The sequence below is a fragment of the Myotis yumanensis genome, unplaced genomic scaffold, assembly GCF_028538775.1.
Source record: "Myotis yumanensis isolate MYYU_CA2020_CCGP unplaced genomic scaffold, mMyoYum1.0.hap1 SCAF_9, whole genome shotgun sequence".
NCBI lineage: Eukaryota > Metazoa > Chordata > Mammalia > Chiroptera > Vespertilionidae > Myotis > Myotis yumanensis.
In genome coordinates, this window is record NW_027223760.1 from 38365112 (window position 1) to 38387890 (window position 22779).

General features: G+C 42.1%; 1 protein-coding gene across 2 annotated transcripts in view; it reads right to left on the reverse strand.

Annotated features, from left to right (window-relative positions):
• Positions 1-9596: 9596 nt before the first annotated feature.
• ZNF398 (zinc finger protein 398) overlaps positions 9597-22779 on the reverse strand; it is a 32482-nt gene continuing 19299 nt past the window's right edge. For both annotated transcript variants that reach the window (XM_070424121.1, XM_070424119.1), the window contains 2 exons: positions 17309-17422; positions 9597-15786 (listed from right to left, as the gene is read on the reverse strand). In XM_070424121.1, the coding sequence (XP_070280222.1) occupies positions 14630-15786; positions 17309-17422 (1271 nt within the window). In that variant the 3' untranslated portion in view covers positions 9597-14629. The remainder of the gene's footprint in view (positions 15787-17308; positions 17423-22779) is intronic.

Sequence of the window (22779 nt, forward strand, 5' to 3'; positions counted from 1 at the left end):
TGGGCATCCCAAGGAAAATGGTGAATGACCCTTTTGGGAATTTTGCAAGAATAATTGTGTCTCCAGACTCTTCCTTTGGCCTTTCTCCCTTCCCTCTCTCCTTTGCAGGCTTCATCTCCCCACTCTCCCTCTTCCCAGTCCACATTTACCTGGACCAATTCCAGGCCTTTGCATTGGTATGGATGATGGAGAAGTGATCGGGCTAATGTGTCAGAGGAGGGCTGAACTCTTCCTCCCAGGAAAGGTGCACTGCATTTTAATAGCAGCCTCTTCCAAAATCTTTAAATGCAGGTCAAAGTTACTTTGATCAACCAGAGGACTTATATGCAAGCATATAGGCCTAACCAATGGACACAGACAACAGGGGGGTGAGGGCATGAGCGGGGTGGTAGGGGATAACGTGGGGATAAGGACACATATGTAATATCTTAATCAATAAAAAATATATTTAAAAAAAATGCAGGCCAAAGTTACTTTGAAACTTCAGGCCAAGGAAGAAGAGGAACCAAGGCAAGGCCAGGGTAGGCGAATGGAGAAGATAGGGGGAAGGGGGAAAATTCATTAATTCCTTCCACAAATATTTACTGAGCACTTACTATGTGCCAGGTACTGCTTAGACAGAGGTTGGACTTTGAGTTTGGATACACCTGAGTTTAAATTCCAAAATCACCAATCACTAGCTTTGACTGTTAACAAGTTATTTAACTTCTGAGCTTCACTTTGTCTCTTCATACAGTGGGGCCTTGACTTACGAGTGTCCCGACTAACGAGCCAGCTTCAGATACCCCACCGCTAGTTGGCACAGCGAATGTCACAGTGAACGCCACAACATCTGCCCAGCATCATGTGTCTCACTCGTTCACTTTTTGATTTGACATACGAGTAATTTGAGTTACGAGCTCCGTCACGGAACTAATTAAACTCGTAAGTCAAGGCCCCACTGTATATAAATACATGAAAAACTAATGCCAACTCACCAACTGTAGAATCAAATGAGACGAGAACAGGGCGTAGCACACAGTAGCTTCGGAAGCCAGCAGATCCGCAAGTGCATGGGTGATACTTTGTGTTTAAGTCAGATTATTATGGGGAAAAATTTGATAAGAAGGCAAAATTATAAAGAAATTAGAATATTAAAAGGTACTCTTTTAAATCAGGCTGAAAAAGAGTGCCATGGTCATCTTTAATGTGGTTTCTTGTTCAAATTAAAATCTTAATTCGTATTTGGAATCTAAAATCTGTAATAAGAAATGAAACCCCGCTGCCGAATCCGCCTCTGGTGCAGAGAGATTCAAAGGTGGCAGGAGAGGGCAGAGCTATAAGCTCTCCCACAATGAGATTACTTAATGTTTTGTTTAAAAATTACCAGAGAACATCTTTTTTTTTTTTAATATATTTTATTGATTTTTCACAGAGAGGAAGGGAGAGGGACAGAGAGTTAGAAACATCGATGAGAGAGAGACATCGATCAGCCGCCTCCTGCACACTCCCCACTGGGGATGTGCCCGAAACCAAGGCACATGCCCCCGACCGGAATTGAACCTGGGACCCTTGAGTCCGCAGGCCGACGCTCTATCCACTGAGCCAAACCGGTCAGGGCTACCAGAGAACATCTTATGATAACCAAATTTTGGCTAAGATAACGTTAGGTGATAGCTACTACTTTGGAAAGCGAAATAGGAAAAAATTTAAAATATGTCTTTTTCTATTAAGCATGACTTTGGGAAAAAATATGCCATCTGAGTCATTTGCTGAAACTTCCCCCAAAGCAGGATGTGGGGGAAGGGAAGAGGGGGCACAAGGCGATCCAATATGGGCGCCCCCTCCCCAAGTATTCTAATTTAAAGTCTCCTTCTCATAATTGAAAAGTTTTACAAAATTTAGAAATGTGTCTGGGATTTCTGTGCACGTGTAAAGAGAAAAGTGGCTTAAAACTAATGCGTGCATCATCCGATTTCGGAAATTAGATAGAGTTTTGAGCTAGAATCTCTCTACAAATGTACAAAATAAAACCCCAAGACTGATTATTTCCTATGAAAAATGGCGAATTTGACCAAAGGAAAAAAGATGCAGGCTGGTTCTAGCAACAAGATTTGCATTTCCATAATAAAGAGTAGTTTTTAAAATGCTAATGAACCGCGTTCCAAAGTTAACTTCAAGGCCGAAAAGAAATTTAGTATATTGTCTGTTACAAAAATTTGCTAAAGAAAATGCCTTAAAATAATTATTGAATTTAAATCTGAAAATTATTGAAAAATAGATAATTTAAAAATCTAAGTAGCCCTTTGTTAATTAAAAAAGCCAGCTACGCCTTTCTAATAGAGGAAGGGGCTAGTCGCTTCCTGCCTGTAGCAAAATCTTAAAAAAAGAATGTGGTCAATTTACATCTGAAAAGACCAGGTAGGCCAAAAACCTGCTTTGCAAGGCTCAAATGTGGTTTTCCAGAGCTGCTAGAAACTAAAAAGTAAAGTTTACTAAATCAAATGATAAAACTTGTTCAATAATCTAAATTTGCCTCATGAAAAATTTAGAGGACAGAATTGAATATATTTATTGTGTCTTGTATTTTTGAAGTTTATTCTTAAGAATATAAGGTGTTATTAATCTAAAGAAATGCTAAATATTTGACTTGCCAGATCTAAAAGCTTTTGGAATAAATTGGGAGAAATTATAGTTGTGGTAGTAACTAAATGCCTAAAGTAAAGAAATTTAATTTTTAAGAAAATCTTGTGTTTTCTCTGAAAAATTAGAAATTCAAAATATGTTACTCATTGGTCTAATTAAAAAAGAGGATTCATTCTGTGATCCCAACTGAAATTTTTAATACTAAAACCAGTCTAAATTTAGTAATTGATATTTTAAGATAACTATAAAAAGTATATAATCTTTAAATCATATATATTTTACTTAAATCTTAAATGTTATCAAAGGTTTGGCCTCTAAGAAGGGCTTAACAAGTTTTGTTTAATATCTCTGAAAATACAGCAGTGGAATTTTAAGGTGTAATTTAAAAGACAAAAGCTCCTCGCCACCTGCATTTTAAATTAGGCTGGAGGTGGGCGGTATTTGCGCCTTGTGAATCAGACGTAAAAGTTTACTAAATTTACTAACTTTGCTTTTTCAATAAAAATACCTACTTAAATTACTTATTAAATTAACTTTTAAAAATATAACCAAAGTTTCATATAATTTAAGTTATATGAGAAGCCAATATCTTTGTAAACAATTGAATCCTAGTAAAGTCTTCTAAAAAAGTTACTGAAGGCTTCCCATGATCCCTCTGTATATGCAAATAAGCTGAAAGGGAATGCTGTTTAAAAATATTATTCTAAATTTAATAAAAAGAGAAATTTAAAATTTTGAAATCTCTTCCACTAATATTTTAGGATAATCTAAAGATTATTATTAAAATACCAAATCTGAAAATAAATACAGTCACCATGAGTGAATAAGTACTTGAAATACATGGCCTTTCTGCACTATCAGTTAACATCCAGGAATCCACCTTGTAGGTTGTTGAGTGTAAAGAGTAAGACAAAGACTCTTTCAGTTGACATTTTTTAAGCTGGTCTGAAAGACACGCTGTAGATAAATAAAAAGGCTTCCTTCAAACATCTTAAGAAATGCAATTAATCTTATTAGGTCCAATGTGAAAAGGTAGGAAAGTTGTTTTTGCCTCCCTTAATGTAGCTAGTGTAAAAGACTAATTACAGAAATTTAATATCATTTATTGCCTATAGAACAAGTAAAGTTAAAAAATAATAAAAATAAATGTTATTCAGATTAATTTAAATTGGCTAATTGAAATAAATATTCAAGAAATTTAATTGTACTAGATAGGAAACTGTTCCTGAAGTATTAACTATAATTTTTTATTGATGGTTCATCTTATATAAAAATTGCTTAACATGCAATAAATCCAGAGCAGTCATATTTCTATACAAGAAATTGAAATTAAAAGTTATCAAGACTGCATTGTAAAATCCCTAAAAGCCTCCTAATATTTAAATCAAAAAAGGGGGGATAGTGGAATAATGCCCTGTAAGTAAAAGCCTTAATTACATCAAAAAAATTTTTACTTGAAAATTAATTTTAATTTGTAATGCTAATAGCAAGACACCCATAAAAACACACATGGTGTCAAAATAAGCCAAAGGAAAATCGTTTGGGCAAAAAATGAAAAAGATCCCAAGTCTAATTTATAAAAATGATTCCTTTATTAACCTTTGGTCGAGAATATGTTTGTATATTTTCAGAAAACTCCTCCAAGCCCATGTGGATTCCTGCAACAAGGAATTCCAGAGAGGAAGTGACCAGACTTCTCCAGCCCAGAATAGCAGTGGCCCCATGAGAACAACAGAAGAGAAACAGTCCAGAAATGAAGATGGTGACGACGCCTTGCCATGCTAGCAGTCAGTAGCTGTGCATCGCTGCAGGTTGCCCAGGACCAATGCAGGTTGGGTCGGACCTGCATTGCCACCATTTGTTCACCATCCAGAACTGAAGTATCATTGCTGACATGTACACATAAGAAACTGTTGGACATTGAAATTGGGACTCTCAGAACTGTTGGCTCAAAAAGAAACTTACTGCAAACGATTCCTTTAATACCTGGCAGCAATTTGAAGGGACATGATAGAACTCTGCCCTTTCCATTGAATTTAAAAATCTTAAAACATACATTCTTGTTAAATTTAAAAAATCAAAAAGGGCGAGATGCTGGGACCAATTCCAGCATGTCATAATTTCAAGAGTTTCATCAAAAGGTTGATGAAACTTGGGGACTCAACAGGGTTGAGTCACACATGTAGTCACCCGTTGGGAATGGCCTAAGGCATTTCCCCAAACCTGAATAATAAACTGATTGTAGCTGCCAGACAGTTAAAGGGCATCTTAATCTACATGTTATTGCCTCCTACTGGCCAAACACCTGAACAGCTGTAGGCTAATTCCCCCAAACTGACAATGCTTCTGTACCCTTTGAAACCTTACCCTTTGAAGTGTATTATCTCCACCCTTGCCTTAGGACAAATTGTGTTAATAAAAGCAAGGGTCCTAGACAAGGAGGGAGTCTTCAGTTCCTTTAGCTGAAGGTCCTCTGACCCCCAATGCGTTTCAAAATTATATCTCGTCTCTGGACTGTTTATTAGTCTCTGGATTCCTATGTCATCTATGCACAGCCTTCTCCAGATTCCTGAACCCTTCTTGATGCTGGGACAAGAACCCCGGCAGTAAATGCACAGGCTTCATTGTACTAGCATTGGTTTACAACCACTCCATCTAGCAACTGCAGACCACAAAAACCGGAAGTGGATCTAGCAGGAGGTAGTGAATGATGGGATTAGGGGGTGCTTCCCAGAAAGAAGACCAGAGAGACATGAGGAGAGGGCTGTTGTAGCAGCACAGGTCGGGGCCCTCTCCTGGGTGCTCAGTGACCTGTGGGCAGAGAGAGAGAGGTGAGGGCAGGAGAGGTCCTGAGCTGGAAGAGGTGTCTCTCATTAGGCTTGTTTGTATAAATTACTGGGTCAGTTAGGAGGCAGCTAGCTAACTTACGGAGGAGCAGAATGAGCAACGGGATAAAGTGGATTAAAGATTCAAATATCACTGTTAATAAACATTTCTCGCAAGGGAAGGACCCAGGCTGGCCTCTCACTCTCTCAGGTGGGAACTGACTGCTTTTCATCTCCTTACCTAGGAATTCTATAGCTACTGCTCTGGACAGGGCGTTTGATGCTGAACTACAGGATGTAGGGGAGGCCGAAGGAGAGGGAATTCATAAATACCAGAACATGTATGTGTCATGAGGGTTCATTTTACAAATCAACTTGAGTGGGCCAAGGAATGCCCAGATAGCTGATAAAACATTTCTGGGTGTGTCTGTGAGAGTGTTTCCAGAAAACATTGCATTTGAATCAGTAGTCTGAACAAAAATCACCCTCACCAGTGTGGATGGGCATTGTCCGTCCACTGAGGGCCTGGATAGAAAAAAAGGCAGAGGAAGGCTAACTCGCTTTCCTTGAGCTGGAACATGGTTCCTTCCTGCCTTGGACAGCAGTGCTCCTGGTCCTTGAACCTTTGGACTCAGAATAAATTATCCCACCGCTCTCCTGGGTCTGCAGCTTGTAGATGTCTGGTCGAGGGACTTCTTGGCCTCCATAACTGCAGGAACTAATTCATATATTAAATCTCTTAGGTCTCTTTATAGCCTTTTGGTTCTGTTTCTCTGGAGAACTCTATCAATCCCTGTGCACTTCAAGTTCTTCAACAACTATATACAAGCTTTACTTTAAGAAAATCCCTAGATTTACCCTCAGCTGAGTGAAGAGGGTGACAGATTTGCACTTCTATCTTGGTGTCTCCCGTGCTTAATTTCACAAGTTGGCTTAAGGCCTACAATGTAATCAATGGGGCAGAGAAAAGAAAATGGCAGCCAGAGGTCTTCAAGCTTCCTTGGCCCATTGGCATGTCCGTGATTACAACACCTGTCTTCACTCTAGGACACTGTCCCTTATGCCAACCTCCAAGGAAGGGTAACTCCTTAGGTTTCAAAGTCACTGACATCCTAAGTGTGACTACAAATCAGAGGCAGGGCTTTGTGGAGGGGAAGGCCACTGGGGGCCAGGTGGTAAAGCTCCAAGACTTAGAAGAGACACCAAGTGTTGATGTGGGGATCACGGTCAAATATTTTGTATCATACAATTTTAAGATCAATTGCTCTTGCTAATGAGTTTTCAACATCCTTGCCTTTTTTAGATCCACCTTTTGCCACCATTTAATTCAAACTTAAGTGCCAAATACACACACATTTTCACTCCCTCTCTTTCTAACTTCTGAACATTTCTGCTTTATACCTATGTAAAGTTCAGGGAAAATATGACCTTTTCCCTCTTCAGTTTATTCTCAGCCTACTTCAAAGAGGCATTTCATCATCTTCCTTACAAGTCTTGGGACAGTAGACAGTGAAGTTCATTGACTTCTCAGTTCTTAATAGCTCTGTGGTACTTTTCTCATTTTAATAAATGTGTAATCACTTGGGTGACTGAGTTCCCTACTCAACAGTTCTACTGCAACCAGCACCTACAGCTAAAAACCCTTTCTGCAGAAGACATGGTTTATGTTGGAAATAACTGCAGTATGTTCTCTTGAACCTTCTCAGTGGGCAACCCTTCAACTTTTAAGTGTGGATTTGCTTTCTAAAAATAGTCAAATATATTTCCAAATAAAACCTAATGTTCATGCAGAACAATACTGTTGTTGTTTTTCTAAAAGCAACAAATAAGGTATTAAAACCATGTATTATTGTTAAATCCAAGCTGGTAATGATGTCACCAAGGTCTCTTTTTGTTCTTCAGCAAACTGCTCTGGCAAGGAGGTGCTGGCCTCACCACCATAGAGGTTAGAAAGGTGCAGGCCGGGGACCATCTGTGCTCATCCGGTATGCTGCCAGTGTTCGATGTACCCACTCTCTGGACAGTGCCTACAGTGGGCATAGCCCAAGTGAATGCTGCTTCTCCCACAGCCTCTAGAGCTGCTGACCTAACTACTGAGATCTGTCAGGACTTTCGAAACAACCATTCCCATCGCCTTATTTCCTTCTGAGCCCTGCCTCTAGAATCAAATTATGACTTCCCCACTGTGGATCCAAAGACCCTTTATTAATCTCCAGCACACAGCTCCCTGCTCAAGTAAAGCAGGCTAACTGATCATTTCCAGTCTAATAATTCACTTTTTGTTTCCACGATCTTCTAAACTCACAGGCACATTAGAATCACTTGGGGGAACTTTAAAAAAAATAAAAGAAACACCCAGGCCTCACCTCAGACAAATGAAATCATGCCTGGGCGGGCTCTGGCATACATAGTTTTTTAAGCTCCCCAGGTTATTATAATGTTCAGCCAAGAACCAGCATAACAGTCTTCTTGCTATTCCTCAGGTCCTTGACTCAGCCCCACAAGATCACCCTGAGGGTCATTCTAAATGATCACTTACTGGTTAAAAATAAACTATGATTTCATTATTCTTGTGCATTGTTTTTATCCTGCTTACTCATGAGCTTAGCTTGTCGATACTGTTTTTCTTGTATAATTTTTACTAACTATAAATTCAAAGCCAAGAACTGGCTTGATGTGCACAGCTTTGGGTACATCCCTGATTGTGAATTCTGCTTGTTTAGCCCAATCTCTCCAGTGACGTGCCTGCCTCCCTAATTTGTTACAATTCCTCGTATACGTACAACTGGTAATCTTGCGTAAGTTGCTGGTAAAAGTCAACACATTACGGGATATAGGTCAACCTGGTATCTTCTGCATCCCACTTTGTTTTCAATCTCTGCCCACACGCACTTCCCTTTCCACTGCTTCCCAAATGGCAATCCCAGGCAGCTTCTCCCCACCAGCCAGCACAGGCAAACTGGAAGTGAAGAAGCAACCACTGTCCAATCCTGAATGAGGAGCACTGACATCTAGAGACTGTTTACCTTGTCAGCAAGTAGTTCTTCTGCATCTATTGTAGCAACACTTGCTTCTTGGGCCTTTAATATGTTTTAAAGCACTTTTTAAGACCACCCCTCATTTGAGCCTCACAACACCAATGTAAAGTTAGTAAAATGTGCATTATTCTCATACTACACATGAGAAATCAAAGCAAGATTAAAACTCTGGCCTCCTGACTTCATTTCCAGGACCATTCCCACTAAAATAATGCATGTTCTTATAAAAGCATTAAGAATGTTATACACTCCCTAGCTGGTTTTACTCAGTGGGTAGAGCATCAGCCTGCGCACTGAAGGGTCCCGGATTCGATTCAGTCAAGGGCACATGTTCTCGTTGCGAGCTCAATCCCCAGTAGGGGGTGTGCAGGAGGCAGCCAATAAATGATTCTCTCTCATCATTGATATTTCTGTCTCTCCCTCTTCCTTCCTCTCTGAATGCTATACACAAGATATTTTACATTACACAGAATTTACAGGGGAAAATAACCACTGAATAACCCCAGCACCCTAGAAAAACCATTGTTAATTTGGTGTGTTTTCCTAGCCTTAAAAAATGCAATCAACTGCATACTGTGTATTTAAAACAAAAGTTTATAGTTTTGCTAACATTTTGTCAGTTTGTGTGTCTTTGGAATAATTATAATAAAGATACTAGTAGAATGAGGCTGTTCAGTAATGATGCCTAACTCATCAAGGTGCTTATTCTGTTGGGTGGAAGCAATCACTTAGTATGGCAGAAGCTGGAGAGAAACCAGATAAGGAAAGGACCAGGAAGTGAAATCTTGAAGTCTATGATTTTAGAAGTGGATGTGACCTTACATTACCATTTTGTTCAATGTGCATATTAGAATTAAGAAAATGAGATCTCCACAAATTAAGTGGCTTGCTCCGTACTAGGAAGGTAGAGAATCTTAAGCTAAGACCAGAATCCCGTTTTTAACCCCTGCTCAGGTGGTCTTCCCACTGTACAATTATTCATGGAGTAGCCACATCCCTAACAGCATGTGGCCTCCATTCTTGGATGGCTGAATTTTTAAACCGGTTTCAAGATTTCACAGCAAATACTGGCTTTGATAATAAACAGAAACAAAGCCACGTTGTCCACTGAGGTTTTAGCAACTCTTTTATTTGAAATGTAACCTGGCAATTTTCAGAGCATTGCAGCACACTGCTCTTCGGCTTCCTTGATTAGACTGTACCTTTCTGCATTTAGTGGATGGTCTTAGGACTGAAATAATTTTTAAAAATATTTTATTGATTTTTTTTACAGAGAGGAAGGGAGAGGGATAGAGAGTTGGAAACATCGATGAGAGAGAAACACCGATCAGCTGCCTCCTGCACACCCCCCACTGGCAATGTGCCCAAAACCAAGGTACATGCCCTTGACCGGAATCGAACCCGGGACCCCCCCAGGCCGACGCTCCATCCACTGAGCCAAACAGGCCAGGGCTGAAATAATTTTTTGTTTTGAAGAGGCAATTTGGCCAAGTTGACAAAAGTCATTGTATGTGTGTGTGTTTTACACACACCTAAAACAACCATTGCTAATTACATATATATGGTCAGAGTTACACACACTTTAAAAAAAAATTGGAGCAGGACCAGAACCCTACAAAGTGACAAATTACTCCCTTTGCAAGTTATTTAAACAGCATATCTCGGGTCCTTTATGAGAGACAATAACAAGCTCTAGTCTCTGATAGTGCTCATGAAGTAGAAGTCTTTTAAGAGACCCTCATGCAGGTGAAGCGGGTGCTCTCCTCCCCTGGTAGTATTGGACATGCCATACTGTGCCACTGTCTGCCCATTCCCAAGTCAGATCCTGGTGCAAGGACCACAAGATCGTCCCTCCTGACTACAGCTGACTGAACCAAGATGAGCATATAACCGACGGGCAGCCAATCCAAGGGTTGGCTGTAAACGTCTGTGGCCTGATATAGAAAGGACAGGGCCAGACCCCACACCTTAGAATCTGAACTAAGAAAAACCAAGGGAACCGGAGCCACATGGTATTATGGCACACAGGAACTTGTGGGAGCCAGAAGTACAGAAAAGATGGAGTAACAGAACAGGCTGCATGGAAGTAAAAAGATGAGACATTAAGAACCATGTACTTAAAAAAAAAAAATCCCGTGATTCCATAGAGCGGCCGTGGTTCTTGACACCGCTTCAGGCTCAGCTGGCTTCGTGGCCCTCTCTGGTTGGTCCTGCACACCTCTTGATGGCTGCCATTCTGACACCTTCCACATGTCAGGCTCCGTGCTCAGCACTTTCACAGGTATCCCCTAACCTAACACCTCAGAGACAGAGGTATCCTTCTCCCTATTTTACAGATAAGAAACTAGGCCCATGATGGTTAAATAATGCATGATCAGTATGTTACTTTTGCTGATACCAGGACTTGAATCTAGGTCTGAGTCCATGCTCTAAACCATGAAGCTGTACTAACCCACGTGATGTGGCCTCAAATTAAGGCCTTGCACACTGTCCGCTCCCACTCCCTCCCATCCCCAACCTGACCTAACTTGACTACCTTCTGCTTGTAAGCTTGACACTTCCCTAGTCAAAGAATGTCCTCCGTGTACAATGCTGTTTGCTTTGTAGAGTGAAGGGAACAGGATCAAAGATATCAAGCACACAGATAAAACATGTATCTGAAGATAACAGAGTCCCTGGTCTATGAGAGCCTTGTGGGAAGACTTGCTTTTATTCATTGCTACTGAGCAGCCCTTGGGCGCTAGCTGTTGAGGAAGGGATGAGGTGCTTTCCTGCCCTTCCTCAAGAGAAATCTGAGTAGAAATTTGGGTTCTGCCTTAGCCAGTTTTCTCAGTGGTTAGAATGTTGGCCCGTGAACTGAAAGGTTGTGGGTTCGATTCTGGTCAGGGGCATCATTAGAAAAAAAAAATTTGGGTTCTCCATACCATTTAGAATGAACAGATAAAGGAACGTGGGTCCTTTATACCAACAAGGCTTCTGCAGACAGACAGTGAGCATCTGTTTTGCCCCAGTAGGGCATAGGGTCTGGTCCTAGTTGAGATAGGCAGGGATACTCAGTCTCTCAAAAATGCTCCAAAGAGTAGCCCAGCAGCCCTTCAGTGGGAACTCTGTGGACTGTTCCTGATGAGGGAAGTTATATAAAGCACTGCTCTAGCAAGAGCCCAGCTATGGTGTTACCAACATCGAATATCCAGCAGAAAGGAGCAGTCATCAGCTTTCACTTTCTAGATAAACTTCCATTTATTTCCACATCTGTGGCTGAAACATAGGTTCATCTTATGGTGACAATGAAAAAACCTAGTAAGCAGAGTGAATCTGGTTACAGTCAACACCTGGATCCACTCTGGTGAGATGGTGCCCATTTATGTGATAGTACAGATTTCTTAGTCCAGAGGGCAGCCTAATGAGCATGTTTCTGGCTTTTCCTCTTTCCTATCAAATCTGCTCATGACACCCAATCCACGGGTACTTCTTTAACTGCTCAGTTAAATGCCTGGTTTCACTCAGGAGCCCTGGCTGGACCAAGCTACTCCATACACTGAAATCTTTTCCACTGATCCATTTTACTTACCCATTCTTGAATTTTATGCAAACAAACTCTCCAATTTGGAGATGGCCTGGAGTTCTACCTGGTGGAGGGAGAGGAGACCAGAATGCACCATAGACGAACGTCTAGTGTGTACCAGGGCTAAAGATTAGGAAAACCCCTACCTCCATCTTTCTGCAGCATTTTAACCCACAGGTCTCTTTTGTTAGTAAGCTCCATGTCCTCAGTAAATCACTGAGTAAAAAAGAATTTTCCATATTACCTAGTCCAACATCATACCTAGAATTCCTTCTCCAGCATCCTGTGGTTAAATGCTTAAATCTGTTCAGAAAAGGGAACATACCACCTAAAGGTAATACTTTTAATTATTCTCCCTTTTCTTTAAGATCAGGGTGGAAACCAGAGCTGGACCTCACACTAATGTTCCTAGTGGGTCACCTGTGAAACTAGAATTCCCAGAACCCCCCAATTTTCTCAGAGTACGAGTCTAGATCCTAGTTAGAAAGCTCCCACTATGCCAGCATTCTGTTCATGTCCTGGTTTGTTCTATACCCCTGGGTTTCTTCACTTCACATGATTCCTGGTACTGTGACTATCACAGAGTAGATGATATCACTGTGATTATCTGAAGAGCAGCATGTTCAGACAGAGCCTTCCTAGAGGCAAAGCTGGCTGGGGTAAAGACGCTTTTTCCTGGTGTGGTTATGCACAACCAGGCAGGGTAAAGGCTGTGCTAGGTGATAAGGAAAAAATGAGTCCTTCCCTTACTCTTTCATAAACAAAGTGTCCTAAGTACTCGCAGACCTTGTTTCCAGGCATCTCAGGAAGATCAGGGGAAACAAAAGTGTGTGGATATAAACAGCTTTTCTGCCTAAAACTTAGGGTTTCTGTATTCTCTGCCTTCCACCTCAGGCTCCAAGCAGGAGTAAAATAACAAATCGAATTGATTTCAGTCAAGTTTCAGCAGGAATGTCTCTGCTTTGATTTTGCTTCTTATTTGGCTTTGCCTGGATAGAAGCCAGAGACAGAGAGAGATTTTGGCAGAAGAAGCAATGTATCACAAGATCTAAAAAAAAATTTTTCTTAGAAGCTCACTTTTTCTCTTTCACAAGCCTCACTCTGCAGATGAAAATATGAGATCTGTAAAGGAAAAGAAGGGACTTACGCCCAATTGCAAAGCCACTTAGGAGCAGCACAAGGCTCAGATGCTCCCAGGGGAATGAATGATCCTGACAAAAGGACACATGGTAGCCAAGATCCCTAAAAGCAAAACCAGCAGGAACAGGCTATCCCTGTCTGCATCTGGTGCTTAGCTCTCAGTGATCTATGAAGTCCCTCAATCTGTCCACTGCCAACTCGGGAATGGCCGGATGGGTGAATATTTTCTAACGGCTCAAGAAAGTTGCATTATCACACCAGCACCTCACTACTGAGACAAAAGCTGGGTGTGCCAGTGTACCTAGCTTTTCTGAAACTCCATAATGCTTCTGGAAAGTGCTGTGATTTTTCTTGCTGAGGACTGTCAAGAATATCAGACACTAGAAATAGAAAAGCCATCTTATTGGCTTATAAATAACAAGAACTGGAAGTAAGTTTCCTAAGAAACATGGTTCAGGCATAAAGGTTAGGCTGTCATCATTTCTCTGGGATTTCTAGCTTTTACAGCTGGGGCTGAGAACACTGTTCCAAACTTTTTAAACCAGGAACTCGGCAGAGGTTTCTGGCAGTTTAAATGCCAGTGAGAGGCTTAATGCTGCAAATCAAGCTGGTGAAAGTTAAGCACTGTTCTCAAGAAGCTTTTAAAGTCAGATTTCTTGCTCACCCAATATTTAACAAAATGTACTTAAAAAGAATTAGTCTAGGAAGGCCGCATTGAGCTATCATTTGGGAAGAGACAGTCCATTAGCACATGAGTGGACTTTAGCTAGCTTTGGAATGAGCAGGAATATGGACTGAGGCTGGAGTACTTTCTTCTAACAACTGTCTTATCATCAGGGGACTAATGAAAGGCTCTGCCTCAGATGGGCTTCAAGCTTTGGAGGTTCTTCCCATGTAACTGTCTCTACCCAGAGCTGCAATCATCCTCAATCTATTACCCTGTGATGAATTACCAAAGGCCAAATCATGTTTTCCTCTCTCTCTGCAACTTCTGCTTAGGTCTCATTTTTTGAAAAGATGGGGATGCTGGGCTCTTTCTGTGTTTCAAAATGTGTTATTCTTGGCCAAGCCAGGGTGATTCAATGGTTGAGTGTCGACCTATGAACCAGGAGCTCATGGTTCAATTCCTGGTCAGGGCACATGCCTGGGTTGTGGGGTCCATCCCCAGTGAGAGCCATGCAGGAGGCAGCCAATCAATGATTCTCTCGCATCACTGAAGTTTCTCTCTCCCTTCCTCTCTGAAATAAAAAAAATATGTTAAAAAAAAGTGGTATACTTGTAATGCTGTGAAGTTCCCAAACTCAGGCATGTCTCTAGTCAAGTGTACAGGACCCCAAATGCATCAACATACCAATCAATAGTGATTACTTCAGGAGTGGAGGGGCTCATGCCCCTTTCTCTTGTCCTGGGTGAGCATGGATAACCGGGAGGGAGGTTCACAAAACTCCCCCTCCACTACCCTCCCCATACCACTGATTGGCCTCTAGACCTTCAGTGTTAACGCCTAGGCCAGAGGTTTCGAGCCCCGTTAAGAGAGGACCTGGGGGGTCAGGCAGCTGTCCAGATGGGTCACTCTCACCCCCACAGCCTCCGTTGTGGCCTGAACGTAAGTGGTCCTTAAGCGTCTGTTTGTAGCGGAAGCTCCTGCCGCAGTAGGCACAGGGGTAGGGCCGCTCGCCCGTGTGGATGCGCTGGTGCTTCATGAGGTGGTGCTTGCGGATGAAGCTCTTGCCGCATTGCGTGCAGCTGAAGGGCCGCTCGCCCGTGTGCAGCCGCCTGTGGTTCAGCAGGTGCTCCTTGCGCATAAAGCTCTTACTGCAGTCAGTGCACGGGTAAGGACGCTCGCCTGTGTGGATCATCTGGTGGCGGATCAGGGCCGAGTGGCCATTGAAGTCAATGCCACACTGGGGGCAGGAGAAAGGCCGCTCCTGCGCATGCCCGCGCTGGTGGAGCAGGAGGCTGATTTTCAGGCTGAAGCTCCGGCCACACTGCGTGCAGCGGAAGGGCCTCTCGCTGGCGTGAGCTCGTCGGTGGTTGGTGAGGCGGGCCTGGTCTGCAAAGCGCTTGGGGCAATCAGGACAGGGGAAAGGGCGCTCAGTGCTGCTATGGACCCGGAGGTGGTAGGTGAGTCTTGACGGGTGAGTGAAAGTCCTGGCGCAGTGCGGACAGGTGGGGGGCGTCTCATTGGCATGGGCCTGGGGGTTGCTGCCAAGCTCGGCTTGCTGAGAAAAGTGCTTGGGACACTGGGCACAGGATAAGGGGTGCTCACCAGTGTGGCTACACTGGTGGGTCAGCAACATGTCTTGGCTGAGGCTCTTGCCACAGTGGTGGCATGAGAACATCTGCTCTCCAGCAGGGGGCGGCAGGGGATAGCTACCCAACTGAGTGAACGTCACTTGTCCCTCAGAGGCTTCTGCCAGGTCAGTGGCTGGATGTACAAAAGGTGTCATGGATGCAGGTTGCTGGCCTTTGAAAGCCACATCTGAAAACGTATCCTTTGCTGCTGCCGGTGGTGGAGAAGAGAAGGTGACTGGAACCTCGGGGCACAAGGAGGCTCTGGAAAGGCCTTCGGCTTTGATGACAAGCTGTTCATCTGAAAGAAAGGACTCAGAGTCATACCCATCAAAAGTCTCACAGCAACTGAGTGTTCCTCCCCCGCTCTCACAGGCTGCTCTGAGCTCTCAGCTGGCTCCGATAAGAAGCTCAGTGTAGGGCTGAGATAATCATCAAGCCATCCATGGTGCCTGTGGCAAATCATCAGAGAATTTACTACTGAACATCTTCAATGCTCCCTGTTTGGAAAGGAACAACCTTGGCATCAATCTTCCCAGCATTACTTTCATTATGTTCCTCCTCTGCTCACAAACTTTGCAAGAGTCTCTGTTGCCTATTGTGACAGGCCTAAACTCATGTATTAATCTACTCCCATTCCTGTATTCTGCTAGATAAATCCTTCACAATTGCTAGCTCTCTCTTTACTGTCCCTGAAAATGAAGTACACATTTCTGCTTCACATCTCTGCTTACTCTGTCCTTCCTTTTGTAGAATGCATCCACGCTCTTCCAAATTATACCCAGCACTTCATACCAACCATCCAGGGCCCAGTTCTGGCTTCACCTCCTTCTTTAGGCCTTATCTAAAAATGTAAACTAAAACCAATGCATATTCTCCAAACTTCTCATTTCTTGTATATAAGTCACCCATCCCACTCACCCCTGACACTTAACAACAGGCAGGCCTAGTATTGATGTGTGTCCCCAATATAAATATCTTGAAGAACAGAAACTGTCTTATTTCCTAGATTCTGAAAGAACATAGGGCATAGAGGCTATTAAAAGTCAGGTTGCATTAAGTTATGTAAACAATCAGGTACCTTCTGATCTTGAGATTCTCTTCTATAATTCAGATAGCAAAATAAAGATGGTGCTACCTACCTTAAAAGGAAGATAATTTGTTTTGTTTCCCTTCATCATTTCTCCCAAGGGCCAGCTCTTTATCCATAGTCCCATTTGTGCTTCCCCAATGATATTTTTGTCTCCACTGCTTGTCCTGCTCCCCTCCCCCCTTTTTGTTCTATTCTTTCTCCATGATCTTTAAATGTTCTTCTGTCTTTCCCCATCCTCATATTTTCGGTCTATCTGTATGCACTTATTTTCTTCCTCTGACAATTCTAATTTGTCTTTACACTTAAGAGTGTGTTTTCTTGCCCGCCCAGCGTGGCTCAGTGGTTGAGCGTTGACCTATGAAACAGGAGGCCATGGTTTGAGTCCTGGTTGGGGCCCGGGGAAGTGGGCTCAATCCCCAGTGTAGGGTGTGCAGAAGGCAGCCAATCAATGATTCTCTCTTATCACTGATGTTTCTATCACTCTCTACCTCTCCTTTCCTCTCTGAAATCAATAAAAATATTTTTTTTTTAAAAAGAGTGTGTTTTCTCACTTTAAATGTATCTTAATTTGATTTGTTTCATTTCTAACTTACTTGAGTATGTCTTTTTCCCTCCTTTTCCCATTCTTCTCTCACCTCCTTGCCTCCACAACCCATTTCACTGCTGTGTCTTCAGTCAGTCCTGGCAAAGCTGGACTTGGGCATGAAGGTCTCTTCGATGAATTACTCACCAGCATAGGTACCCTTGTATATGTCACTCTGCTTGGACTCCTGTGGGGGCCCAACCTGGGGCTCTTCCTCTTGTTTAATCCAAGACAGAATATCTGATGTTGAAATGACAGGCTCTATTTGTGGGGGGAAAAGAGAATGGCCTTCAGGGACTTGAATCAGAAAGTGAAAATAATCATGTTGGTTTGCTGACTACTACACATTTTGCCCAAATTTAACTATAACAACAAAATGGAGTCAGCCTTTAAAAAATGCTTATAACACTTAGAGAACTAGTTCAAAATGAAGCCAAATTTATTTTTACATGATGTACTCAGCTTGATTCACTATTTTCAGTGAGCCCATTTCAAAACAAGTACATTTTTATTTTGGAGATGACACCCATAAATAATCTAAAATCGCCCAAGCCAGTATGGCTCAAAGGATAGAGCGTCGGCCTGTAGACTGAAGGGTTCGATTTCGGTCAAGAGCATATGCCTGGGTTACGGGCTCAATCCCCAACAGGGGGCATGCAGGAGGCAGCGGATCAATGATTCTCTCTCATCATTGATGTTTCTCTCTCTCCCTTCCTCTCTGAAATCAATAACAATACATTTTCCAAAAAAAAAAAAAAAAAAAAAGAAAAGAAATAATCTAAAATCAATAGTACCTTACATTTCATTAGCACAATTACTTTAAAAATATTTCCATTTTTGCCCTAACCGGTTTGGCTCAGTGGATAGAGCGTTGGCCTGGGGACTGAAAGGTCCCAGGTTCGATTCCAGTCAAGGGCATGTTACCTTGGTTGCGGGCATATCCCCAGTAGGGGTGTGCAGGAGGCAGCTGGTCGATGTTTCTCTCTCATCGATGTTTCTAACTCTCTATCCCACTCCCTTCCTCTCTGTAAAAAATCAATAAAATATATTTTAAAAAATATATTTCCATTTTTTGTTTCATAGCTTTTTTATGAAATAAGGAATATTCTCTCCATTTAAGTGGAGGGCCCACAGAAGTTAAATAGATAATAAGTATTCATGGTAAGTACCTTATGTTCAATAATTTACTTTAAAATACAGCAGAAAAAAACACAAAGAAACAAGGATATCCAGCAATTTTTTTCTTAAATGTTAATTAAAAAACAAATATACTTCCAGAATTACAAAGTTAGGTTAAGTTTAAATACAGACCTGACTCCTCAGAAACATATTTTTCAGGTTCCCAATTCTAGGCTCTCTCTAAGACATCATATTACCTTTGCCTATTAAATTACACAGGTCTTTGTTTCCTGAATGCTGGGGTGGGGGAAAACAGTGTTTATAAGTCCTTCAGACCTTGGAGAGGTTCTTTCTGAAAGAAAAGCCTCCAGAAGCTTATAACATGCCTCATCTGGTCAGCAAGAAACAGCTATGCTTGCTATTCCAGCTGAGGCCTATATAACCCTTTTTGGATTAAAAGAACAAGCTGACACGCTGACAAGGTCCAGAGAGTAAATTCATGCTCTCTATATTACTGGTATTTCTCAGAAAAGCCTTATAGGCAGGTTATGGCTTTATCCTTAGAAATTGAGAACGCACTGGTTTTCCCAATGCCTTTGAGTCAGAGACCACTGAAATCTAAAGGTATATACCCCAAGCAGAAATAAGAGCTTGAACAAAACTAAGGCCCAAAGATAGTCAGGTTACACAGAGACTGGACACAGGTTTTAGCACATGTGGCAGTTTGCCTTTCCAACATCCCACTTTGAGCTACAAGGTTGAAATGTATTAAACATGCTCTGACCTTTTCTTTTTCTTTCAGGTTTTATATACGCACATATAAAGAAAGAAGCAGAGGGGAAAGGCTAAGTATAAGGAAAAGGATCTTTTAACAGACATCCATAGGATGAACTTTCTCTTCATCAACGACACAAGACTTTTAGAATGTTTAATTGCTGCCCTGATCAGTGTGGCTCAGTTGGTTGGGTGTCCAATTTGATTCTCACTCAGGGCACATGCCTGAGTTGTGGGCTCAATCCCTGGCAGGGGGTGTACAGGAGGCAGCCGATCAATGTTGATGTTTTGCTCTCACAGTGATGTTTCTCTCTCTCTCCAAAAATAAATAAAAAGCCTTTAAAAAAATGCTTAATTGCTTCTCTGCATTAATTTTCTGAGTAACAAGTTAGTGCTCTCAAAAACCTCAAAGTAATTCAAGTGGCTCTGATATTTGTTTTTATCATTACAAACTCATAGAACGTTATATATTTGATGAGCTCCAATCCACTGTAGTCATTATTCTTTTTAATACTCAAATGGTCCTTACTTTGGCCAGCAGCACCCCCCTCAGATCTGCTTTCTGTCATTTCACATCATCAAACACCTGTGGGTTTTTTCCCATTTCTGATATGACAAACTATCTCAGGTTCACCTTGGACATTCCAAGCACACAATCAATGGAATTTAGAGACCACACTCTGGATGATAAGGATGCTAACTGCTAATAGGTTGTCACTGCTTCTTTTCAATGGATGGAGCTATAAAAGACATACCTTTTAGAAAAAGGAAAGTGTCATGAGTTTATATTCACATTTGAGATTATAAGATTTTAATTAAATCCTTTGATTTAACACTTGTATCTTTTCTCTCTCACCCTGAAAATTTTGGTTCCTAATGACATTAACATGATCTTAAAAAATTTAAGCCAAAACCGGTTTGGCTCAGTGGATAGAGCGTCGGCCTGCGGACTGAAAGGTCCCAGGTTCGATTCCGGTCAAGGGCATGTACCTGGGTTGCGGGCACATCCCCAGTGGGAGATGTGCAGGAGGCAGCTGGTCGATGTTTCTCTCTCATCGATGTTTCTAACTCTCTATCTCTCTCCCTCCCTCTCTGTAAAAAATCAATAAAATATATATAAAAATAAATAAATAAAAATTTAAGTAAAATATTTACAAAATCAAAACTGTAGCCCTGGCCAGGTGTCTCAGTTGCTTGGAGCACTGTTTTGTACACCAAAAAGGTTATGGGTTCGATTCCCAGTCAGGGCATATACCTAGGTTGCAGGTTCAGTCCCTGGTCGGGGTGCTTATGGGAGGCAACTGATCGATGTTTCTCTCTCACATTGATGTTTCTTTCTCTCTCAAATCAACAAAACATATCCTCGAGTGAGGATTAAAAACAACAACAATAATAACAACAACAATAAAACCCTATAAAACAGTACATTCAGAGAGGTCTAGTTTCCACTTCAAGTCTCTTTCTTCCTAAATAGATAGATAGCTGTTCTTACTGGTTTTTGTTCTAATCTTCCATTGTTTGTGAAAATATAAGCAAGTATGTATACATCTTTTTTTTTTTAAATTAAATCTTTATTGTTCTGATTACATTTGTTCCTCTTTTTTTCCCATAACTCCCCTTCTCCCAGTTCCCACCCCACCCTCCGCCGTCACTCCCCACCCACTGTCCTCATCCATAGGTGCACGATTTTTGTCCATTCTCTTCCCGCATCTCCCATTCCCCTTCCCCCCCCCCCCCAGAATAGTCAGTCCATTCCCCTTCTATGTCCCTGATTCATTGTAATCACCAGTTCATTCTGTACATCAGATTATTTATTCACTTGATTCTTAGATTCACTTGTTGATAGATGCATGTTTGTTGTTCACAATTTGTATCTTTACCTTTTTCTTCTTCCTCTTCTTAAAGGAAACCTTTCAGCATTTCGTATAGTACTGGTTTAGTGGTGATGAAGTCCTTTAGCTTTTCCTTATCTGTGAAGCTCTTTATCTGACCTTCAATTCTGAATGATAGCTTTGCTGGATAAAGTAATCTTGGTTGTAGGTTCTTGGTATTCATTACTTTGAATATTTCTTGCCATTCCCTTCTGGCCTGCAAAGTTTCTGTTGAGAAATCAGCTGACAGTCCTATGGGTATTCCCTTGTAGGTAATTGAGTCTCTTTCTCTTGCTGCTTTTAAGATTCTCTCTTTGTCTTTTGCTCTTGGCATTTTAATGATGATGTGTCTTGGTGTGGTCCTCTTTGGATTCCTTTTGTTTGGGGTTCTCTTCGCTTCTTGGACCTGTAAGTCCATTTCTTTCACCAGGTGGGAGAAGTTTTCTGCCATTATTTCTTCAAATAGGTTTTCAATATCTTGCTGTCTCTCATCTTCTGGCACCCCTATTATTCTGATATTAGTGCGCTTGAAGCTGTCCCAGAGGCTCCTTACACTATCTTCACACTTTCGGATTCTTTTTTCATTTTGCTTTTCCAGTTGGGTGTTTTTTGTCAAATCTTTGGTTTGATTCTTGTGCTCCTCTGGTCTGCTATTTGGTATAATATTCTTTATTTCAGTCCGTGTATGCTTACTTTCTAATTTCTTTATTGTAGCATCGAGGGTCTCATTAGTTTTCGTGAGGCTCTGCACAAGTTTATAGCAAGCCCTCAAAATTGCGATTCTTAGCTCCATATCCTCCATTTCTGTCATGTTTTTTTGTCTCCGCATCTTTTATGCTTTCTTGGTGCACCCCCTTGTGGTCTTTGTGCTCAGTCTTGTTCTAGCCAAGCCTTAATTATTGTAGTTAACACTAGAGGGATTTGAACACCAGGCCGACTGGCTGTAGGAATCAGCTGTGTAGAAAACGTCTGCCTTCTGGGGAGGCGCTAATCCAGCCTTTGCCTGAGGCGATCGGCAAATGGCTGTGCGCAGGGTTTGGGCGGGGCGGGCTCAACAGGGCGGGCGGAGGGAGCAGTTATGGCCGCTCTCAGTCCCGTTCCCAGAGGCTCTGCTTCTCAGAACCCCGGCAGCCGCTGCAAACCTCGGAGAGAAAGCTGCCCTCAGGTTCCAACTGATGCCGGATCCCGCTTCTCCCGTTTGAGTCTGGGTCCCTAGAGACTCGCCCAGATCTGGAGCCCAGAGTCTGAGACTCACTCCTGACCGAAAACGACAACCGCGCTCTCAGCCACCAGCCCGCTTTCGCGCGCACCTCGGTATCTTTGTATTTTCCACACTGCGCCTCCTCTGAGCCTCGGTTTGCTGTTCTCTTTCCTTCTAGTTGTAGAGTCTCTCTTCAGTCAGCCTTCCTGTGGTTCTGGGTGATGTCCGTTCCATCTTTTAGTTGTATTTTTGAAATGGTTGTTTGCGGCAGCGGTCTCCGGTGTTTACCTACGCCGCCATCTTGGTCTCCTCTCAAGTATGTATACATCTTGATATTTTCCCCCCTTTATGTGGCATACTAGACAAACTGTGCTGTACCTTGATTTTTTTACTTGACAGTATATTCTGGACATGTCCACAGCAGCTTAGAGATCTTTCTCATTCCTTCTCCTAGCTGTTCTATGTGCTTACAGAGATCTTTCTCATTCCTTCTCATAGCTGTTCTGTGTAGCTGTACCGCTGTTTATTCAAGAATTTCCTATTGATGGGCATTTGGATTCTCTCCAACCTTTGGGTACAATATTAGTCAGCGGTCAACCATAAAAGCTATGCAGAACTGAAAAAAACTAAGCCAGTTCTCTAGAAGTGTAAGT